Source organism: Mauremys reevesii, linkage group 3 (assembly GCF_016161935.1).
Source record: "Mauremys reevesii isolate NIE-2019 linkage group 3, ASM1616193v1, whole genome shotgun sequence".
NCBI lineage: Eukaryota > Metazoa > Chordata > Testudines > Geoemydidae > Mauremys > Mauremys reevesii.
Window position 1 is genome coordinate 26,925,958 of NC_052625.1, and position 23,545 is coordinate 26,949,502.

Below are 23,545 nucleotides of genomic sequence, written 5' to 3' on the forward strand. Positions count from 1 at the left end.
AGAACAGCTTACTGCTTACTTCAAAATTTTTTGGTGCTCCTCAATAAACTAGGCATCAAAAGCCCTGGAAACCAGTTTTTATTGCTCGAAGCCATGCATGTTATCTCCATGTTGCTAGCCCCAAGTTTTGAGACCAAATTATCTGTCAAAGGCAGGTTGCCATAGTAACTAGGGTGGTGAGTCTCTTAATTTACGTTGTATGAGTTTATCTCAAATGCTTTATTTCTTCACCTACAGAATTTAATCATAAATCAGATCTTAAAACTTTCTGGTTAGTTTTTCTGCAGCTGCATGTACAACTTGTAGCCATCAAAGGCGCACCGATACAGCCTAAGCAATAACTTATGTCTTGCTTTTCATTGTTGTAATCAGTGGGCCTACATGTACATTAGGGATCTTAATATTCACATTATTGAAAATGCTGAGCAATAAGAAGCCAATATTCTGTGAACATTAAAATCACTTTGTACACATACAGTTATATTAGAGATGCCCATTTCTTATTTTTAAAATGAGATCTTAGTGATCTGTACCCTAGCACAGTATTTCGCTAAGTTCACATTGATTTAAAGTAGCAGAAAGGTAGAGGGTAGGACTCTCAGCATTTCATGTCTCATAATTGCTGCTCCAAACTATATGCCTCATTCAAAACCAGGTCAACTGTGGGATAAAATAAAATTGCTTGCCTTTTTGGTGCAGAACACTATGCTCCTTCTTGAAAAATTCTTGTGAATTATACATAAGCCTGTGATTTACTGGAAATCTGCTTCTGTCACAAGTAGTGGTCATTCTTTATAGACTTCAGTTTAGTATAAATGTGGATACAGTGGAATCAGCAATCATTTCAGTGTATGTATCCCTATTAATCTAAATTCTGTGAACTCTTGTTTTACTACATACATGATGTGCAGTTTAATTTTTATGCTTTGTGTTGGTATTCCATGTTACCTGCATGCAGCAGACTTTAAATTCCATAAGGGTTCTGTTTTGTGTACGTGTGTGTATACCTACTGGTACGATTACCTTATTTATCCAATCCCTACTTCAAGAGCTTACAACTTAAAATTACACAACATTCTAAAATTAAATGCAGACTTTTTCCTTCCTAAAAGTTGCTGCTGTTTCTTTTAAATAAACAAAAATACCTTTTCTTTTCCTTTCTGGATCCTATTGGCACTTAGTATAGTGGTATTTATATTATTACAAGGTATTACTTTGCTGTTTTATGAAGACTTCACATCCAACACCAGTTGACCTCCCTGGCGTTTTTCTTGAAACTAGTTTCTCATCATTTGAACTCAGGGAAGCTATCCTCTGTTTACAAAAAAGTTATTATTTGGAACAAGAACTTTTTAAAGCACATTGCTAATAGACTCAGACTTTAATGCCAGAAGGGACCATCGTGACCATCTAGTCTGACCTTCTGCACATTGCAGGCCACAGAACCTTACTCACACTCTTCTGTAATAGACCCATAGCTAAGGCTACATTTTAGTACGAGTATTTTTAGTAAAAGTCTTGGACAGGTCACAGGCAGTTAACAAAAATTCACAGCCCGTGACTTGTCCATGACTTACTGGGGTGGGAGGGGCACTGTGGGTGCTCAGGGGGAGCTGCGGGTACTTGGGGGGGGGGGGGAAGGGAGCTGGAGCAGGCTCCCTACCTGGCTCCTGGGAAGAGGCGACCCTAGCTCCACATGCTGCCTCTGTTCCGGTCCACGCCCTGGTTCTGTAGCTCCCATTGGCTGGGAACTGTGGCCAATGGGAGCTGCGGGGGGTGGTGCCTGCATGCAGGCAGAGGCAGCACATGGAGGTAGGTGCTGAGGGAGGGGAATTGCTGTTGCCCTTTCAGGGAGCCCCCTCAGTAAGCACCGCACCCCAACCCTGAGCCCCCCCCCCCACCCAAATACCTGCTGCTGGGGAGTGGGGGTGGGGGCCTCAGATTTTCCTAGCAGTGGTCGGTGAGCCTGGCCTGAGGCTGCCCAAGCTGCTCAGGTGCACTGGCCGCTGCAGAAGTCATGGAAAGTCATGGAGTCCATGACCTCTGTGACAAACACAGAACCTTACCCATAACCTCTGGCTGAATTACTGAAGTCCTCAAATCATAATTTAAAGACTTCAAGTCACAGAGAATCTACCATTTACACTAGTTTAAACCTGCAAGTGACCCAGGCCCCATGCTGCAGAGAAAGGGGAAAACCCCCTTAAGGCCTCCACCAATCTGACTCGGGGGGAAAATTCCTTCGTAACTCCAAATACGGCAGTCAGACCCTGAGCATGTGGGCAAGACCCACCAGTCAGACACCTGGGAAAGAATTCTATGTAGTAACTCAGAGCCCTTCCAATCTAGTACCCCATCACTGGTCGCTAGAGATGTTTGCTGTTAGCAGTTGCAGATTGGCTGCGTGCTATTGTGGGCAGTCTCATCATACTCCATCAACTTACCAAGCTCAGTCTTGAAGCCAGTTATTTTACTTTTTTGTCCCCACTATTCCCTTTGGAAGGCTGTTCCAGAACTTCTCTCCTCTGGTGGTGACAAACCTTCATCTAATTTCGAGCCTAAACTTGTTGCTAGCTGATTTATAGCCATTTGTTCTTGTGGCGCTTAATTTAAATAACTCCTCTTCCTCCCTCTGATATATTTATAGAGAGCAATCATATCGCCCCATAGCCTTCTTTTGGTTAGGCTAACCAAGCCAAGCTCTTTGAGTCTCCTCTCATAAGGTAGGTTTTCCATTCCTTGGATCGTCCTAGTAGCCCTTCTCTGCACCTGTTCAGTTTTCATTCATCTTAAACATGGGAGACCAGAATTGCACACAGTGTTCCAGATGAGGTCCCACCAGTACCTTGCCTGATGCATCCTAGGATTGTAGTAGCCTTTTTCACAGTCACATCACATTGGCAGCTCATTGTGATAAACCAATACACCCAGGTGTTTCTCCTCCACTGTCACTTCCAACTGATATATCCCCAGCTTATAGCAAAAATTCTTGTTTTTAGTCCCTGTCACAGGGTCCACAAAGGTCTCCGCCCTCTCGAGCCTGGGCCGTGCATTGGCTGGCTCAATAAAGAGTCCCTACACCTTCTTGGTGCTTCATCCATGTGTCTTTATTTATAGCGCAACTGTGTAGCCCCCCTTATTCCCCCAACAGCTTAGCCCCCCTTATTCACAGGGTCTAACCACCATGAGGCTCCCTGCCTTTGGTGAGGAGACAGAGATGTAAGCCTCCTATCCCCTCTGTGGTGGAAAAATTAACCACGCGTTGTGTTTGGATCAGAACAGCCTGAGGCCCACTTTATTACAAGCATGCAGAGAGACACAGCCAGCCCTAGCTGGTCTTTCTAACAGAGGAACACAGAAGCTTATATAGCTTAAAACCACATTTAGTCAAACACACTTTTAATTCGTAATATCCTTTTAAACAGGAAAAACAGCTCCTTATTAAGAATACAAAAGCAACAAGCTTTTCTGTTTATTATCAGGTTGTACTTTTGTGGTTAAGGCTTCTAGCGATTAGTTACATTTTGCAAGACTGGCATTTTTCATTCTCTCTTTTCTCCTGCCCCTTGTACAGTTATTTTAATTAAAGTTATCTTGGTCAAAGTTTGTGCCTACTCAGTTTTCCCTTACACCTCCCAGGCTAGCCTCCGGACTGAGTTTTCTCCAGGGCTTTTATAGCCCTCCCCTTCCTCAGCCCAGCTTTCTGTACTTAACTCAAGTCATTGCTGTGAGCTGGCCCTCGTTAGGGCCTGCAGCTGGGCCCCTGCATCTGGCTTCCCTACCAGAAAGCAGGGCTTAGCCAGTATTTTAGCAGGGCATTCCAGGGGTTTACCCCTGCCCTGCCACAGTCCCTAAATGCATGACTTTGCACTATTAAATTTCATCCCACTTCTATTACTCTAGTTTTCAAGGTTGGCCAAATCTTGTATGATATTCTTGTCCTCCTCTGTATTGGCAATATCTCCCAACTTCATGTCATCTGCAAATTTTATTAGCACACTTCTACTTTTTGTGCCATTGTCATTAATAAAAATGAACATGCTACATTATTTTAGAGGAGGAAAAACCTCTTTCCTCCAAGATCAGGTACTGAGGTAAAAAGGCAATTTGTATTTGTTTCCACTAGTCTTAAAGCTAATGTGATATTTTCTTGAGACCTGTCAGTTTATAGGGAAGATAGTTATAGATTGTTGGAAACTGGATGCAATTTGTTGACAAAATTACTCTTTACTGTTTCATGGTTTGCATGCTGTTCCATCCTCCTATCACTGTCCTGGGGGAGACTTCTCTCTTCTAGTCTTTGTCTTGAATGGAGTTACTCCAGGCAATTCCATGGACCCCCGGATCGCCATCAGGATGAACGGCAGTCTTTGGTCCCAATCCTTCCCTTGCTTGTTTATTACTTTTCTGAGAGCTGTTTTTAGAGTAGGGTTAGTTCGCTCCACTTGTCCTGAACTTTGGGGGTGTCCAGCTATATCTAGCATTTGTTTAATTGCAAACACTTGGCAGATTCCTCTTGTGATTTCCCCAATAAAGTGGGGCCCTTGGTCTGAATCAATTTCCCTCGGGATGCCCCATCTGGTTATTACTTGTTCAGTGAGCACCCAAGTTATAATTTGAGCTGTGTTATTTTGAGTAGGGATAGCCTCAGTCCACTTAGTAAAGGGATCAACAGTCACCAGACAATACTGATTACCCCTTGTTGTCCTGGGAAGGGGCCCAATAAAATCAATTTGCATTCAGGCCCATGGTCCCTCCATTCTCTGATGTCTAAGGGGTCCTTTGATTATTTTGGGATCAGCATTATTGGCTTATTGGCTGCACATGGTAGACAATTATTTACAAACTGCTCCACATTGCTGCTCATGTGTGGCCACCAGTCGGCAGCCTGCAATCAGGTTAAGATTTTCTCTACTCCTAGGTGCCCCCCATCGTGAGCTAGGGAAATCATTTCTGTTCTTAATGCTGCAGGAACCACCCAGACTGCTTCTGGTTCCCCTTCTTTAGTTGCTAGAATTAATTTTGATTCATTCTGCCACACCTTCCACTCCCGGTGCTTTCTCTTTTTCATTAATTCTGTCAGGATGGGATACTGGCTTTGGAGGGTTATTAAATCTATTTGGACTGAGTCTCTTTTTATGGCTGCTGCTATAGGAGCTATACCTTCCCCATTTCTTGGTATAGCCACAATTTTCCTTCTTTGGTCCCCCTCCTTGCTTCCTCATCTGCCCGATTATTCCATTTTGACTCCTCATTCCCCTTCTTGTGTGCTCTGACTTTTCCCAAGTGTACCACAGTGTTCCAGGCCTTCGTCAATGCCCATACATATGTCATTTTGTTGGCATGAGCTATGGGTTTCCAGTCTGCAGATCTCATCCCTCTCTTTTTCCATTCCGGAACCCAATCCACTAGGGACCCAAGGACCCAGTCTGAGTCAGTGAAAATGGCTACCGCCTCAGTGGTGGGGGTATTTTCGAGGGCTACTGCTATAGCCACAATTTCGGCCTCTTGGACAGAATATGGTGTACACTGTGCCCTCAGCACCTCACCCGTAGGCACTTTTACAGCAGCGAAGCCCACATGCAGATGGCTGTTTTTGTAAAAACAAGAGCCATCCACAAACCAAACTATATCTGCTATTTCCAGCATCTCACTCAGCATGGCCCCTCCCTTGAAGAGAGACGGCTCCCGAGGCAGTGGCTCAGGTAACAGACATTTGTGCTCTTCCCCCTCTACCAGGAGGCTGTAAGGTATTGGGGGACAGTACTGGGTTTTTTCCATATCTACATTTTTGTTTAACAAAGTAAGTGTCCATTTTGCCAGTCGAGGGCTAGATACGTGGCCATTGTTGATTTTTGGCAGTGAGTACATGCTTCACTGGGGAGTGGGTTATTTTTAGTAACACAGGGGACAAACCCACCAGGTATTCCCAATGCTATAGGGCCCAAACGAGTGCCAAGACCTCCTTTTCACATAGGGTGAATCCCTTCTCTATCTCACTCAGGGTCTTGGAGGCATAAGCTACAGATCTGAGACCTGTTCCATGGTTCTGGCTTAGCACAGCTCCCATTCCCTTGTCTGTAGTTGCCAGTTGTAATACAAAAGGTTCTCCTACCTGGGGACATGATAGGGCTGGGGCTTGGGCCAAGGCTTGTTTTAACTGGGCCATGGTTTCCAGCTGCTGTTGGCCCCGTTCCATTCTGCTCCTTTCTTTAACAATTCATGCAGCGGTGCTGCTTTTTCTGAAAACCCTTCTCTAAGATCTTGGGAAAAGTTAACCATGCCCAGGAAGGATCTCAGAGCGGTTATGTCTGTGGGGGCTGGGCGATTGAGAAATAATTCAACCCTCTGTTGGTCAGGGGAGCGCCCTTCTTGTCCCAGGGTTACCCCAAGCTAGTGTACCTGCTGGGAGCACAGTTGGGCCTTCTTTGGGCTTACTTTAAACCCTGTTTCCTGAATCTTTTGCAGCACTCTGTCCAACACCTTTAAATTTTCCTCCTGGGTCTGTGTGCAGACCAGGACATCATCCACATAAGAAATCACATTATCCCTTTCAGGCATTCCCTCCCACATTTTTGCTACATGGGCATGGTGTGTGTTATTCCAGCCTGTGGGGACCTGGGCAAAACAATTGTTTTTCCTGAAAAGTGAAAGCAAATTTTATAGTAGCTGTCCTGGTGTAAGGGAATAGCAAAAAAAAGCATTAGCCAAATCTAAATCTGAAAACCACTGGGCCCCTCCTACAATGGAAGCCATTACCTCCTGATATTTAGCCACTATGGGGGCCATAGATGGAGTCACCTGATTGAGGTGGCAAAAATCCACAACATGTCTCCAAGTTTTGCCAGCACTCTTAAGGACGGGCCATAGGGTAGCATTGTTAGTGCTGGGCTGTTCCACTAAAACTCCTTGGCTCAAAAGCCCATCAATTTGTTTCCTTTAGACTAGCTTCTGCCTCCTTTGGGTATCGATACTGCTTCTGGCGTGGAGGATCAGGGCCCATGACTAGGAATTCTGCATCAATTTTACCACATTCTATTTTATTCTTGTTCCACATCTCCCGGTATTTCTCTGCAATTGCTAAAACTTCTGGGGGTCAAGCAGCCCATTCCAATTCCTCAGATGCCTTAAGGGTTGCTATGCGATAGGTGACTGAAATCTCCACAGGCTCCCATGGTGTGCAAGGAGGCATTTCCCACAAAACCCTGTTAGCACAATCAACCAGCACTCTCAATTCCCTCAGACCATCTATTCCTAGAATACCTTCTCCCCCCAAATCCATCAAGCCAAATTGCCCTTGACTCTTCTTCGTTCCCACACTATATGGGATTTTTTTACAGAAGGGGACAGTGCTTTGTGCCTCATTAAATCCTTGTAATGTTTTGACTCCAGCCAGAGGTCCAAACAGGTGCTTATTTTGGGTACTAATTAGGGAGTAGGTGGCACCTGAGTCTATGGGTAAATTTTGTCCAAATGCCCCTCCTGCAAACTTCACATAAATGTGAACCTCCCCCACTCCACCAGTGTTTAATTGTGCCACAATTGGGGGATCCTGGAGCTCCCATCCTCCCTATAGGGCAGCAGTCAGTGGTGCACTGGTGCTTTTTCCTCGATGCTCGGCCAGTTCATGTTCTGCTAATTTCGCTAGTTCAGCAGTAGGCAGCTGGTCTATCGTTTCCTTTTGCTCATATTTTAAAAGTTGCTTCCAGATTTCCCCACACCATGGGTCGGGGGTTCTGCCTCGTCCCTTATGGGATCTGTCTTCTCTTTCCTTTTCCTGCATGCTACTTGGAGGGGCTATGGCAGCCATCTTATCAGGTTTTCTTTTAGGAGAATGGATATCCTTTTGGACTTCATAGGCCTGCTTTGCTCTATTCTCAATATCTCTTGTTAGAACTGCTACCAGATCCATACCCACTAAGGCCATACAAATTAAAGGGAGAAATCCTTGGATTAAAACTTGTTTGAAAGGGAGGGCTGCGAAGTCTGGGTTAATGACATTTGTCAGCCCAGAATGTCTCCATGCCAGTTTTTTTCTGCCTATATAACTTCCTACTCTCTCCCCGGACCGTTTCTTCTCTTGGTGAAATATAAGCGTGGGGCTTTCTTCCAGGAAGAGGGTATGTATTACTTCTCTCTGTGCATTTATGTGCTTCACTGTATCATCTGCTCTGGGGGGTGGTGCATCTGGATATCATAAGGGGGCCCTGCAAAATCCTTGGGGGACATACACTCCCTGCATATAGCTGACACATCAGCTGGAGTGAATACAGCCATGCCAGATACTCTTACCATCCACCCCAAGACTGTGCTCCTATTCAGTGGGCCAGTTGATTTATCTACTGCCCTAACTTGGTCAGGGGTAAAGGGTCTGGTCTCCAGCCGCTCCTCTGTTCCTCCCTGACCTCCCAGAGGTCCCCTTTTTGTGACAGAGGTATTGACTATGGGGGCCATTGGAGGAGGTCATTGCAACTCTTCAAGTGATTCCTGTAGGGGACTACATGGAGACTGCCCAATGGGATCTAGGATGAACTCACCAGGATCCTTCAGCTCATAATTGCAGTAAGAGAGTTATGCATTGGGATCCTCCTCTGATTCTATGTCTTCCTCCCAACTACAGTTCCCTCAGATCCCTGCCATGATCCCCCTCTGCTCTCCCAACTGAGCCTTAAGGGCACAAATCAATCTCAGGCATTTCCCGTGGTCTGTCTGGCTTCTGCTTTGTGAATCCTGATAAAATACAGGCAGGGTCTGATCAGAAACAGTCAAATAAAAAAGAGTCCCATTCAGTTACATCGTGTAATGGCAGACAACTAAAAGGAGACAAATTCTTAAAGTGCTTATATACCAATGCTAGAAGTCTAAATAATAAAATGGGTGAACGAGAGTGCCTTGTATTAAATGAGGATATTGATATAATAGGCATCATAGACACATGGTGAAATGAGGATAATCAATGGGATACAGTAATACCAGGGCACAAAATATATCTGAAGGACAGAACATGTCATGCTGGTGGGGGAGTGGCATCATATGTGAAAGAAAGCATAGAATCAAATGAAGTAAAAATCATAAATGAATCAAACTGTACCATAGACTCTCTATGGACAGAAATTCCATGGTCTAATAAGAATAATATAGCAGTAGGGACATATTACCGACCACCTTACCAGGATGGTGATAGTGACTGTGGAATGCACAGGGAGATTAGAGAGGCTATTAAAATAAATAACTGAATAATAATAATGGGGGATTTCAATTATTGAGTGGATACATGTCACATCAGGACGGGATGCAGAGATAAAGTTTCTTGACATCATAAATGACTGCTTCTTGGCGCAGTTGGTTCTGGAACCCACCAGAGGAGAGGCAATTTTTGATCTAGTCCTAAGTGGAGCAGAGGATCTGGTCCAAAAGGTGAATATAACTGAACTGCTTGGTAATAGTGACCCTAATATAATTAAATGTATCATCCCTGTGACAGGAAGAACACCACAGCGGCCCAACACTGTAGCATTTAATTTCAGAAAGGGGAACTACACAAAAATGAGGAGGTTAGTTAAACAAATTAAAAGGTGCAGTGCGAAAAGTAAAATCTCTGCAAGCTGCGTGGAAACTTTTTAAAGACACTATAACAGAGGCTCAACTTAAAAGTATAGCCCAAATTAAAAAACAGAACCAAAGTGAAAGAAGCAGTGAGAGGCAAAAGGGCATACTTTAAAAAGTGGAAGTTAAATCCTAGTGAGGAAAATAGAAAGGAGCATAAACACTGGCAAATGAAGTGTAAAAAAACAACTAGGCCAAAAAAGAATTTGAGGAACAGTCAGCCAAAGACTCAAAAAGTAATATCAATTTTTTTTTAAAGTACATCAGAAGCAGGAAGCCTGCTAAACAACCAGTGGGGGCCACTGGACGATCGAGGTGCTAAAGGAGCACTCAAGACGTTAAAGCCATTGTGGAGAAACTAAATTTATTCTTTGCATCGGTCTTCATGGCTGAAGATGTGAGGGAGATTTCCCAACCCTGAGCCATTCTTTTTAGGTGACAGATCTGAGGAACTGTCTCAGATTGAGGTATCATTAGAGGAGGTTTTGGAACAAATTGATAAATTAAACAGTAGTAAGTCAACAGGACCAGCTGTCAGAGGGGTAGCTGTGTTAGTCTGGATCTGTAAAAAGTGACAGAGTCCTGTGGGACCTTATAGACTAACAGAAGTATTGGAGCATAAGCTTTCGTGGGTGAATACCCACTTCTGCGTCTGATGAAGTGGGTATTCACCCACGAAAGCTTATGCTGCAATACGTCTGTTAGTGTATAAGGTGCCACAGGACTCTGTGTCACTTTTTACAGGACCAGATGTTATTCACCCAAGAGTTCTGAAGGAACTCAAATGTAAAATTGCAGAACTACTAACTGTAGTCTGTAACCTATCATTTAAATCAGCTTCTGTATACCAGATGACTGGAGGACTGCTAATGTGACACCAATTTTTAAAAAGGGCTCTAGAGGTGATCCTGGCAATTACAGGCCTGTAAGCCTGACTTCAGTACTGGGCAAACTGTTTGAAACTATAATAAAGAACAATATTATCAGACATTTAGATGAACATAATTTGTTGAGGAAGATGGTTTCAGTAAAGGGAAATCATGCCTCACCAATCTACTAGAATTTTTTGAGGGGATCAACAAGCATCTGGACCAAGGGGATACAGTGGATATAGCGTACTTAGATTTTTAGATAGCCTTTGACAAGATCCCTCACCAAAGACTCTTACGCAAAGTAAGCTGCCACGGGATAAGAGAGAAGGTGCTCTCATGGATTGGTAACTGGTTAAAAGATAGGAATCAAAGGGCAGGAATAAATGGTCAGTTTTCAGAAAGAGAGAGAGGTAAATAGTGGTGTCCCCAAGGTGTCCGTTCTGGGAGTGGTCCTGTTCAACATATTCATAAATGATCTGGAAAAAGGGGTAAACAGTGAGGTCGCAGAATTTGCAGATGATACAAAATTAGTAAAGATAGTTAAGACCGAGGCAGCCTGCAAAGAGCTATAAAAGGCTCTCTGAAAACTGGGTGACTGGGCAACAAAATGGCAGATGACATTTCATGTTGATAAATGCAAAGTAATGCACATTGGAAAGCATAATCCCAACTATACATATAAAACGATGGGGTCTAAATTAGCTGTTACCACTCATGAAAGAGACCTTGGAATCATTGTGGTTAGTTCTCTGAAAACATCCACTCAATGTGCAGCGGTAATCAGAAAAGCAAACAGACTGGTGGGAATAATTAAGAAAGGGATAGGTAATAAGACAGAAAATACCATGTTGCCTCTATATAAATCCATGGTATGCCCACATCTTGAATACTGTGTGCAGATGTGGTTGCCCCATCTCAAGATATATTGGAATTGGAAAAGTTTCAGAAAATGGCAACAAAAAGGATTAGGGGCATGGAACGGCTTCCGTATGAGGAGAGATTAATAAGATTGGGACTTTTCAGCTTGGAAAAGAAACGGCTAAGGGGAGATATGATTGAGGTCTAAAATCATGACTGGTGTAGAGAAAGTAGATAAGGAAGTGTTTACTACTTGTCATAACACAAGAACTAGGGGTCACCAAATGAAATTAATAGGCAGCAGGTTTAAAACAAATAAAAGGAAGTATTTCTTCACACAACACACGGTCAACCTGTGGAATTCCTTGCCAGAGCATGTTGTGAAGTCCAAGTCCATAACAGGGTTCAAAAAAGAACTAGATAAATTCATGGAAGATAGGTTCATCAATGGCTGTTAGCCAGGAATGGTGACCCTAGCCTCTGCCAGAAGCTGGGAATGAGCGACACCGGATGGATCACTTGATGATTACTTGTTCTCTTCATTCCCTCTGGGGCACCTGGCACTGGCCACTGTCGGAAGGCAGGATACTGGGCTGGATGGGCCCTTGGTCTGACCTAGTAGGGCCATTCTTATGGCCTTTAAAAGGGCTCTGACTGCAACTTTGCTCTCTGTGGTCTGCTTTGTCAACTCAGAAACTTCCTCCTGCAGCTTGCCACTGACCCTCTCACTGTCACACACCTGCTTCTGCATTCCTACAATCTGTGCTGCTTGTGTCAGATGTAGCTCTGAGAGCATCAGATTCTGTCTTCAAATTTATCACTTCGCTTTCCTTTTCAGCTCTGATTCTTTCCAATTTCTGCACCTGGTCTTTTAGCCAATCTATCTGCTGATCCAGTGTTGTCGCAAATATCCACAACTCCTGCAAAACAGCCTTTTTCTTTGCTCTAACATTCAGAACTGTCTACCTTCCTGCACTAACCCAGATAACCCATTGCTGGTGGAGCAGGAAGGGTCTGGGGCCAGTGAAGGCACCAGGCTTCCAGAATCCATTACTCCCATACTCTTGTACAAAATCTGTCAATCTGTTTCCCAACATCATTTTCAACTGTTCTTCCTTTCCAGTTGTTTCCCTGTCTCTGGACATAACTTCCTCCACTGGAGCAGGCAATCAGCCTGAGTTCAGAGTCCCAGTAGCGGAATGTATCCATAAATTAACTCATGAACTGCGACACAGGAACTCGTAGGGAGCGACCCCACCCCTGATGTCTTTTACCTCCTATTGCAATGGACAAACCACAAACTATTTGTGCCATCCGTCTCCTTCCTCTCTACCATCCTCGCTGGGGCCTTCAAATTCTGTTACCTGGGGTTCTTTCAACCCAAAGTTTTTGGTAACTTTTACTCTTTGCAAGGTGATATCAGGAAATAAATCAGGGGAGACAAGGCCATCTGACCGATAGATGGCTGGCACAAACAGGACAACACAAGAGAGCTTACACTTAAAGCTAAACTTTACTTAGTCTCAAGCACTTACGTCTTCAACAGGTTAGTAAAACACCCCCAGCCCTCAATAATTACCAAAGCTGAGCGTGGCTCTTGAGTGGCACAGCGGCAGCTTTCCGGTGGCCAAATCTGCTGGTGGGGACCACAAGATGTATCCAGAGGGAGAATTCCTGAAGAAACCCTCCCGAAGAGTCCAGCTAACTCAAACTTTTCCCCCTAATTTATACATTAGTAGTACAATGACATGTCACTTAAAGAAAACTTGTTAAGCAAGCAGTTTCAAAGGTCAAGCGACAGGTTTCCTTCTGGTCATCGATTAACCAGGTGTGTTTTTTCCAGAATTTGCACGCCTTGAGGCCATGTCAGACACATTCCTGAGGGCACATGGACAAACTTCCTGTTCTTCTAAAATTCATGTATCAACAATTTCAACACAATTCTTATCAGGAAGGATGCGGAGTCAAGCTCACCTTTCTGTGGCACCCCAAACCCCCTCCCCTTCTGTCTTGGTTATGCTAAGGCTGCTGCATGGCCATTTTACGGCCTGCTGACTTGGCTGCTTTTAGCAATAAACAATAGTGAGTTCAGGCAGTTTATTGGTTTGCCAAAATCTCCCTGTACAGTCCGCACTTTCAGGAACTCAAGTATGTAACAATTACATTGAGAGGAATATCTGTAGATGAGGAGTTTGGTGCCACCTAGTGTTTATAAATGAAAAGGGTAATTTAGCATATATTTTTCACCCAACACAGTACTGCACAAAGGCGTGACAAACTCCTAAGCAGAGCAGTTCAATAGGATATTATCAAATAGCTTTGTTTTTCTTTCTTTATCTGAAATGCTCTTAGAAGTTAGGAAATGAAAAGCCCGTTACATTTCTTGATCCTCTTCCATTTCCCAAACTTCATTCACCCCTCCGTGTGTTTGAATAATACCTGCTTTTACTTACATAGTTTTATGAAAAATACTTGTACACCAGTAGTGTTTCCCTTAAGTGATGTTATTGTTTTTAATTTTTTTTAACCTTTCTGCCCTCCTGTCCCACAAACACACAACGTACAAAGGCATTGAATATCGTAAATAAATGTCAGTTGAAAGTCAGTGGGAGATGTGGGTTTTCTGCACTTCTGGAAATCAGACCACTTATTTAGGTTCCTAACTTAAGCACCAGTTTCTGAAAATGTTTGGGTTTAATTTCCAGCTAAGAATTTCAGTGCTTTTATAGGTTTGTGTGAGTGTCTTGTTTGTGAACTTAAACCTGGCCAGGTGCATGTGGATGTAGTTCAGACTAAATGCTGCCAGCATACCAGTACTTCAATCTCCATTATATTGGTCCATAGGAAGTAAAACTTAATTTGCAGACCAAATCAAAGTACTAAACAGCAATCCAAAAAGGCTGTTGAACTGTTCCAAATGCACTCTGATACTGTGTTAAAAATCATGACACATCTGTTTTTACATAATGAGAGCACTAGTATGATACTTGGCCTCGTGCAAGTCTGTAACTAAAAACCAAATCATTTTATGTAAAGTTCAAAGCAAGACAAATAACTAAATGTTACCTTGTATCAATATTATCCAGTTATTCATCTCCAGTGATTTCAAATACTCAAGTCTGTAGCACAGTCAAACATAAAGAGCAGCCCTGCACCTAAGTAGTACCATCACTGAAAGAAAGCTAACCCTGAAGAGGCTTCAAAATTGCTTTGAGAAATACATTTTTACATTGTCTATCCTGATAAAAATTTTCCTGCTCTAAGTGCTGTTCAGTTTGTTATTATCTTGCCTCTACTACTGGCTGAAAGGTGAAAGGACACTTTTCAGTTAAGATGAAGAAGCAGAAGAAGTGTTTTCCATTGAAACTGTTCTGAGTGTACAAATCTGCAGAATTTCCTTATGGATGGAAAACTTTGTGAATTTTAATTATGAAATGAGACCAATAGTAGTGCCTGTTACTTAGCATTATACAGTCATTCTGTGGTAGTTCACTTCAATCTGCATCACCTCTGTTATTCTACTCTTTGGTCTCTCCTGAGCAGCAGCTTCCCCTTACGCTGGCTTTTGTGACAAATAGTCTTGTAATTTTAGACAGTTTAATTAAGGACTTAATTTAGATAACCAAACACATTTTAGATCACAGTTGTCCAGAGGCAGAAGGCTAGACCACTGCCTGGTCTTTAAGTCTCTTTATTAATAAACATTCTATACTTGCAGGATTATTGAGAAGCTGTAGAGTTTTTGGTAATGTATCTGGATTTTCATAAGCACTGAGTGTTGGTCTAACTCTGTTTCCAGAGAAGTCTGTGGGCATTTTACATTTAACTTCAGTGGGAGCAGAGTTAGACCAATGCAGAATGCTTTGTAAAAATCCTACCCTAAATTATGGCAAAAGAAAGCCATAAGAACTGTAGAACTGTTCTAGTATAGAAATGCACTTTAATTCTAGCAGCTCTAGGTGAGCTAGTCAGTAGCTTATGACTCAGAAGCTTCATGGCGGCTTGGGAGCAATTTTCAAAGAATGCAGCTATGTGTAATAGGAGAACCTGTTGTGAATCTCAAAGTTGCATCTGTTTTAGATGTGTAGTACTTGAGGCCATTACTTTATAATTTGCTTGTTGACTGTCTGTCTTTGTTTTATTTAAGTCTTGATGCCGAAATATACTTTAACATTAATATTTAATAGCCATCTATCATTCCATAATAAAAATTTTGCGTGTATATGGGAAGTATGTGTGTGTGGGGGGGGGGGGGAGAGCTGTCTGAAATTAGTAATCACTGAGGGGCATAGATTTGGCTGTACAGAGTATTTAGACTAACTGCAAAGAGAAGGAGGAATAAATATTGTACATGTAGAGAATAAAGGAAAAGATCTGAGTATAGGGGTAAGGAGGTGAGAAGGGTCTATCCAGGAGGCTAATGAAGCAATAGTGACTTCTAGTGCACCCTAGTATGTTCTTTGTATCGTGTGTGTATTAAAACACAAGGAACACGAGAGAAAAGGGGACAGATTTTAATTGTACACTTACAAGAATTTTACCACTGTCTACAAGAGATACCTACAGCATCAGGGGTGTTTATTAATTTTAAATGACTAATAAAATTTATATCTGTTCTAAATTACTGTAGGTGAGAAGAGTAAGTGTCAGCAGCAGAAAATAAATAATTGTATGGACACTAAAGTGAGTACAGCTCTAGCATGCTTAAGAGTTAAACCATTGAAGTAATAATAATAGTACCTAGCTCTTACATAGCAGTAACAACAAAATTATATCTGGCTTCAGAAAGCAAGAATTTAGGAATTACCTTCTTTCAGGCTAAAAAGATAGTTGGTCTAGAGCTCTGATAACAGCAAAATCTGGGTGCTGGTTGGTGACTAATGTTCCTGAGTGCTGAAGAGAAGCTGTTGCACAACCATGCGTGACAGGCTTAACAAGGGGTCAGTTTTGGGTGGTTTTTAATGGAGTTCATCTTAAGTGAGAGGAAAACAGGAAAAGATGGTGAAGCTCATTTTGGTAGTAACCAGCCTACCTTCAGTTACAGTTTGAGTTACTGTATTTATAGTCAAATTAGTCTTATTTTAGAAAATTTTAAGTGCCATAAAATCTAGAGATAAGATCGGAGGGAATGTATATAGCTGTGAATATAAAGATTATGGTAATTTTAAAGTGAATAAAATTTAGATGTCTGTTATGCCTATTAAGTCTAAAACTACAGCTGCAAACCTAAAGTCGAGAGGCATTTTATTCATAGTAACTGAGTGCAAATCAGTGTAAAGTCATGTCTAGGACTACTTTGAGTAGCTTTCTGATAAGCTTGGTCTGTGCAAGATAACATTTTACCATATGAGAGATTTACACATTCTGCAGAGGAAGCTGAGTATTAAGATGCAAATCACTAATTTAGCACCAGCCGCAAGAGCACACTTTGATACAATTTTATGAACTTCTCTTTCTGGTTTGTTTTTATAATATGACACATCAAGTCTTGGCTATGTTTCTACACAGCATTGGGGAACTTTTTGTCATGCTCAGTATTGATAAACCAAGTACTCAGAAATCATGACTCAGGTGCAAAAAAAACATGAAATTTAAAAAATATTTGGGATTCTTCTGGATGTTGAGCCTTCAGGTTTTATTTGTCATGTTTTCAAGCTTTTCTAACCCTAATGGATGTGGAGAAACGTACTCATTTTGAAAATTCAGATTTGTGATTCCTGGATCGGGGGCTTTAGGAATAACTCAAAATATGCTAAAATCATGAGCATCTCTGCATGCTGGTAAAATAACTGGCTTCAAGATTGTTTATATGTGGTCGGAAAAAACTTTTTATACTAATACTTCTACATTAAGTACTCTTGGGGAATTCTGCACCACTGTACACACATAGAATTCATGTGCCCCGCAGAATTTTTTTTCTCCACAGAAAAGTGCTGCAGTTACATTTTTTGCCCACCATGGGCTGCTGTGGCGCCATAACAGAAAGCAGCTGCTCCTGCCCAGCAGCAGCCCCAGCTGTGGATAGGGAAGAGAAGAGGCCAGGTTAGGAGGCACAGGATGTGGGGGAACGGACAGCATGGGGCACATGGGGCTGCTGGAAAGTCACAGGCTAGGTTCAGAAGGGCTGGGGGTGGGACAGACTGAGGCAGGGGCTGAATGAGAGATTGAGTGCAGGAACACATCGGGGGGGGGCTGAGTGCGGGTGCAGCACCATATGGGGACGGGGGAGGTGGGTACAGGGACACATGCTAGAGGGGGTGGCTGAGTGGGGGTGCAGGGACACATGCGGGGAGGGCAGATGTGCCTGACTGAATAAAAGAGGCTAGGTGTCAGCCAGGGTCTGCATGGGAGAGGTTCCCTAACAATCCTAACTCTAGTCACAACCCTAACCCTCTTCCTCCTCCCTCCCCTGCCCCTCAAAAAACCCTGTTCCATACTTCTCCCACCCACACCCAACAACCCTCCTAGTTCACACCCAGGCTCGTTCCTGGCAATTATTTTTCTCTCCCTCAGCTCCTCCGTTACCTCTGACTCTCCCAAGCCTTTGCACTGCTTCTGAGAGGGGTGGGAAATATGGTTCTTTATTGTAGTTTAAATGAATTATTAGTCAAAGTTCTGTATTAATATTCCTAGCAAGGAATCTATTTGTCAAAAAATATTTCCTGTATCTTTTATGTTATCTGTATTGTTATAGACATACTTGCTGACAGGTATTTTGAAATGAATCACCAAAATAATGGAAACTGGTATTGTTTTTTTCAACAAATAAAATATGCAGAATTTTGCAGAATATTTTTTTTTTTTGGCGCAGAATTCCCCCAGGAGTAAATAAGGTGTGAATAAAGAATGAGTTAAGGATTAAGGCTATTGGAAGGTATTTCTGGTATTGAGATTTCCTTCAGTCTCTTTTTGAGCTTTTAACTACTTCATTAGAGGTGTAGATAGAATGATAAAACATTTTGTATTTCCTACTTTCCCAAGGAAAATGAAATCTATAGTTGACAAAAATATTAAAGGTTATAAATATAACAAGATGACTTCAGTTTTCATGCAAGCTGTGTCAGAAATCTGCATAGGTGTGGGGAAGGGAAAGACAGATTTTGTAGAAACTATCACCTTTCCATTTTTTCGTAAGAGCAAACCATTTTGAGTTTATCTGGTGAAGTCTTGCTTTGAGCATGAATTTTATAACCTCTAGCAATGTGACAAAAAACCAAGATTGAGGTAGTTTAGCTTTGTTGCAAAAGCCTCTGTGTAATCTTGTAGTATTGATACATTTCAAGTTTAGCCTAGCTGCTTTGAGGAAAAGCTGATTTCCTCTGTACTGAAGATTCCTTTCCCTACCTCCCCCACTCTCTTTGTTCTGTGTGGTACTAGCACTAGATTAAGAAAATGGTTGCAACACTAAGGAGATTTAACTGAAGAATTAGTGCTGGAGTATTAGTAGCTTAGTTACAGATTGCACTGCGTCAGTCTGCCTCACACCCAGAAGACAGTCATGTGACTTAAGTCCTGCTGCAGTTGTGCAGCAGACAAGACCTCTGTGGAAACTGATGTTTCATATTTCAGACTGTAGATTTCTCCAATTGCAGCTATTCTATTGGCATGCATAATTGATAATCACAGCTGGAGGGTAGATCGTGAGGAGAGATGGACAGTCAGCTGAGCAGTTGGAAAGATAAGGGTATTTGCTGTTTAATATTTTTATTAAGCTAAACATGCTGTGGGGTTTTTTTTTTTTTTTTTTTTTTTTTACAGTAAATGAGACTTGTAGCATAGATATTTTTAAAGTTGTAAGACATGGTGAAGTATGTAAAAATGCTAAATGTCTAGGGTAAAAAGAATAAATGATGACCAATACAAAGTAACAAAAATCATTTAAAAAAGAAAAATAGCTTCTATAACATACTGCAAATATCTTAGCTGGTTAGATTTTTGCAGTCCTACATAGCTTAGCACAGAATAGCTTGGTTCAGTGTGTACTGCACAAATGTCAATGCAGCCCTGATTTAGCCAATATGTTGCTTTCAAAGTTTTTAAGTCCTGTTAATTGTTAATGCAATCAATTTGTTAATCTAATGAGGTTAAGTGTATCTGTGTGAAGAGTAATCTATGCTATGTGTTGGTCTCAGGATATTAGAGAGACAAGGTGGGTGAGGTAATACCTTTTATTCACAAGCGTTCAAGCTTACACAAAGCTCTTCAGGTCTGGAAAATGTACTCAAAGTGTTGCAGCTAAAGGCAGGATAGAACATATTATTTAGCCTAAGTAATTAACTCACATTTCAAGGGACTGTGACAGATTCGGTCACAGAGACCCCCTTTGGACTGTCACCTGATGTGCTGGAATTACTTCTGAGCCTGTTTTCCACTGCCAGCTTGGGACTCCAGAACCCTGCCTTGTTGAGCCAGACATGCTAGTCTGCTGCAACACAGACCCAGGTCTGGCCCATGCCCCCAAAGGTGCAGACTTTAACCAAAAACTGCTCAGCAAATCACCTATCTCCAGCATACAGATGCCCAGCTCCCAATGGGATCCAAACCCCAAATAAATCTGTTTTACTCTGTATAAAGCTTATTCAGGTTAAACTCATAAATTGTTCGCCCTCTATAACTGATAGAGAGAGATGCACAGCTGTTTCCTCTCCCCGGTATTAATCACTTATTCTGGGTTAATTTAATAAACAAAAGTGATTTTATTAAGTATAAAAAGTAGGATTTAAGTGGTTTCAAGTAATAACAGACAGAACAAAGTACAGTAACTCCTCACTTAACGTTGTAGTTATGTTCCTGAACAATGCGACTTTAAGCGAAAGATGTTAAGTGAATCCAATTTCCCCATAAGAATTAATGTAAATGAGGAGTTAGGTTCCAGGGAAATTTTTTTCACCAGACAAAAGACTATATATATATATATATATATATATACACATATATACACACACACACACACACACACACACACACACACACACACAGAGTATAAGTTTTAAACAAACAATTTAATACTGGTACACAGCGATGATGATTGTGAAGCTTGGTTGAGGTGGAGGAGTAAGAGGATGGGATATTTCCCTTACAGATAAATGATGAACTAACAATTGGCTGAGCCCTGAAGGGTTAACTCTCTCTCTACACAAGGCAGCAGGAATGGAGGGAGATATGCGCATTTCCCTTAAGTACACTGCCTTGTTAATTAGATCAGCTTGCTGAGAGGCAGCTGCTGCAAGCTCCCTGAGTCCTGGTCTGTCCCCCCTGCTCTATAGAATATGGCGTAAGCGGGGTGCAGGAGCAGGGGACACCCTGACATTAGCTCCCCTCTTCCTTCCCTCCGCCCCGCACAGCAAGCAGGAATCTTGGGGAGCAGCTCCAAGGCAGAGGGCAGGAGCAGCACATGGCAGTGGGGGGAGGGACACAGCTGAACTGCAGGCAGCTGCTGCACAGGGAACTTAGAGGAGCGGGGAGCTGTTATACTTCATATTTCTAGCTTCAGATACAAGAATGATACATTCATACAAATAGGATGAACACACTCAGTAGATTATAAGCTTTGCAATGATACCTTACAAGAGATTTTTTGCATCATGCATATTCCAGTTACATTATATTCACATTCATAAGCATATTTCCATAAACATATGGAGTGCAATGTCACAGGGACCATTCAAGGTGACATGGCTTATTAACACCTGTCCAGTCATATAGGTGAAAGGGGAAAAAAAACTGGAGGAGGGGGGAGTTAAATGTGTTATAGACTATTGTAATAAGCCATAAATCCAATATCTCTGTCCAGTCCATGTTTTTAGTGTCTAGCAAAGTTAAGAATTTAAGTTCTCAGGCTTGTCTTTTGAGGATGATGTGCAGGTTTCCTTTGAGGATGAAGACCGAGAGGTTAGATAAAGAGTGATATGGTGTTTTTGTTTTTTTATCATTTTTCTGTGTGAGTTCATTCAAGAGCATAGTGATTGTCTAGTTTCACCCACACAGTTGTTATTTGGGCATTTAGTGCACTGGATGAGGTGCACCACATGTGATAGGCATGTGTAGGACCTGTGGATCTTGAGAATTGTGTTGTGGGGGATGTTGATGATCATAGAAATTTCAGTGTTGTAATTGTAGGGGTCCTGACCCAAAAAGGAGTTGTGTGTCGGGTCACAAGGTTATTATTGGGGGCAGGGGAGGGGGTTGCGGTACTGCTGCCCTCAGCACTGCCGCCAGCAGCAGCACAGAAGTAAGAATGGCATAGTATTCAGCCACCCAGTTCTGAAGGCAGCGCAGAAGTGAGGATGGCAATACTTGGACCCCTGCCCTAAAATAACCTTGTGACACCTCCCTCCACCCGCAATTTGAGAAACACTGGTCTCCCCTGTGAAATATGTATAGTATAGGGTAAAAGCACACAAAAGACGAGATTTCACAGGGGAAGACCAGATTTCATGGTCCGTGATGTGTTTTTCATGGTTGTTAATTTGGTAGGGCCCTATGCTTAGTTGTCTGTAGGGTTCCATCATTGGAGCAGATCATGATGTCCAGGAAGTTGGTACTAGTGTGAGAGTGTTCTAGAAAGAGTTTAATGGATGGGTGTGATGGTTGTTGAAGTTGTGATGGAAATCTGTTTAGGTCGTCTGTCCAGAGGATGAAAATATCATTGATGTATCTCAGATATATAATTGGTTTCATGGTGCATTTGTCCAGCAATTCTTCTTCAAGATGGCCCATGAAGAGGTTGACATATTGGGAAGCCATCCTAGCACCCATGTAATTTACTCATTTAATGAGTACTAGGGGGAAGTACAGCAGACTCTCTTTTTATAGTCTATTTATATTGTATGCTTAAAAACATTGATCGTTTACAATCTTTCTTACTGGATCACAAATAATTGTTTTTATGACTAAATTTCAGAATTTGCCAACATAATCTACAATAGTTTTAGATAAATAAGTAGTTAGGCTTAAAATAGTGTGACCTTTGTCCAGTAACCACCAATCTGCGATCACCCTTCTGAATCTCTCTGAATCATTTAGAAGAATTTAAGTCCTATTTGTATGTGTGAGCTTCAGATTTTGTCCTGTTGATAAGCTTTTTAGATCTACAAACTCAAAGAAATAACTTCTTAAGGTTGGTACTGGTATGTCCAAATTTGACCATTTTTATAACTGGCTTTCCAAGTTCATATGGGTTTTGGATTGTTCCCCCTCCCTCCCAATATATGCCAGCTGCCTCACACCCATGAGGTACCCTACAATAACCACCTATGCATACATATGTGGATAAGGGAGGAAAAAACCTTCAGTCAGGTCATAACTTCCAGTTTTTAAGCCTTTTATTAGAGGTTCAAAATGTTTAAAGCATGGAAAATCCTTACTAGTATCTTAGGTTATATAGTAAACAGTATTACCAACCTCTTGGTGTATGGGGTGCCACTGACCGCGAACTTCCCATGCACCATCTGCAGCAAAATGTGCACCTCTAGAATTGGCTTGTACAGTCATCAGAGGGCACCGCGTGAGACCAACAATAGATGATCTGCACAGATTTGTCATCATCGGATCGATGGACTACCAAGATTGCCAACCTCAAGCATTCAAAACTCTATGTGTCAGGCCAAAAAAAAAAAAAAAGAGACTTACTTAAAAATTTTTGTTTTTCATTTGCTTTCAAATTTTTGAGTCTTTAGGGTACTCTCAGGCCATGTTTTCAAGTTTTTCTCCACAAGCATGGGAAACTTACCTTTTCCCCTCCCCTGCCCCCTTTTTCTAAATGAATGCTGAGACTCACGTGTAATCATTCCAGAATATGGGGCTCTAAGAAAAACACCAAATATCACAAGACTTGCAGTGTGACCTTTTCCCCTCCTCACCCCCTAAATAGTAATACTGGTGCAATCCACTACAACAGTAGTGTGGACACCGTTATAGCAGTATGTCTTATTTCCCTTCCTGTAAGCACAAGCTACATCAGTATACTCTTATATAACTGCATCCACACTGGGGAAGTTGTACTGCTTTAATTATACTAGTATAGTAATTTTTGTGTAAAACAAAACAAAAAACCCATACTCACAAATTTGTGTTTTTTCTTTTAGATGTCATTTATTTACATAACATTTCAAACTGTACATTTTCAGCACAGTCTCCTTACATGGCCTTGAGGGGAGGTATCAGTGTAGCACAAGCAGGTCTGAACCTGGGCAGAGGGGCATGGTCCT

General features: G+C 42.0%; 1 protein-coding gene across 4 annotated transcripts in view; it reads left to right on the forward strand.

Moving 5' to 3' along the window:
* RTN4 (reticulon 4) overlaps positions 1-23,545 on the forward strand; it is a 124,349-nt gene that overhangs the window by 67,778 nt on the left and 33,026 nt on the right. Inside the window, exon 1 of one of the 4 annotated variants that reach the window (XM_039531371.1) lies at positions 18,867-19,020. The exons of the other annotated variants lie outside the window; for them this stretch is intronic. Coding sequence (XP_039387305.1) covers positions 18,987-19,020 — 34 coding nt within the window. The 5' untranslated portion in view covers positions 18,867-18,986. Of the gene's footprint in view, positions 1-18,866; positions 19,021-23,545 lie in introns of those variants that run through there. 4 annotated transcript variants of the gene reach the window in all.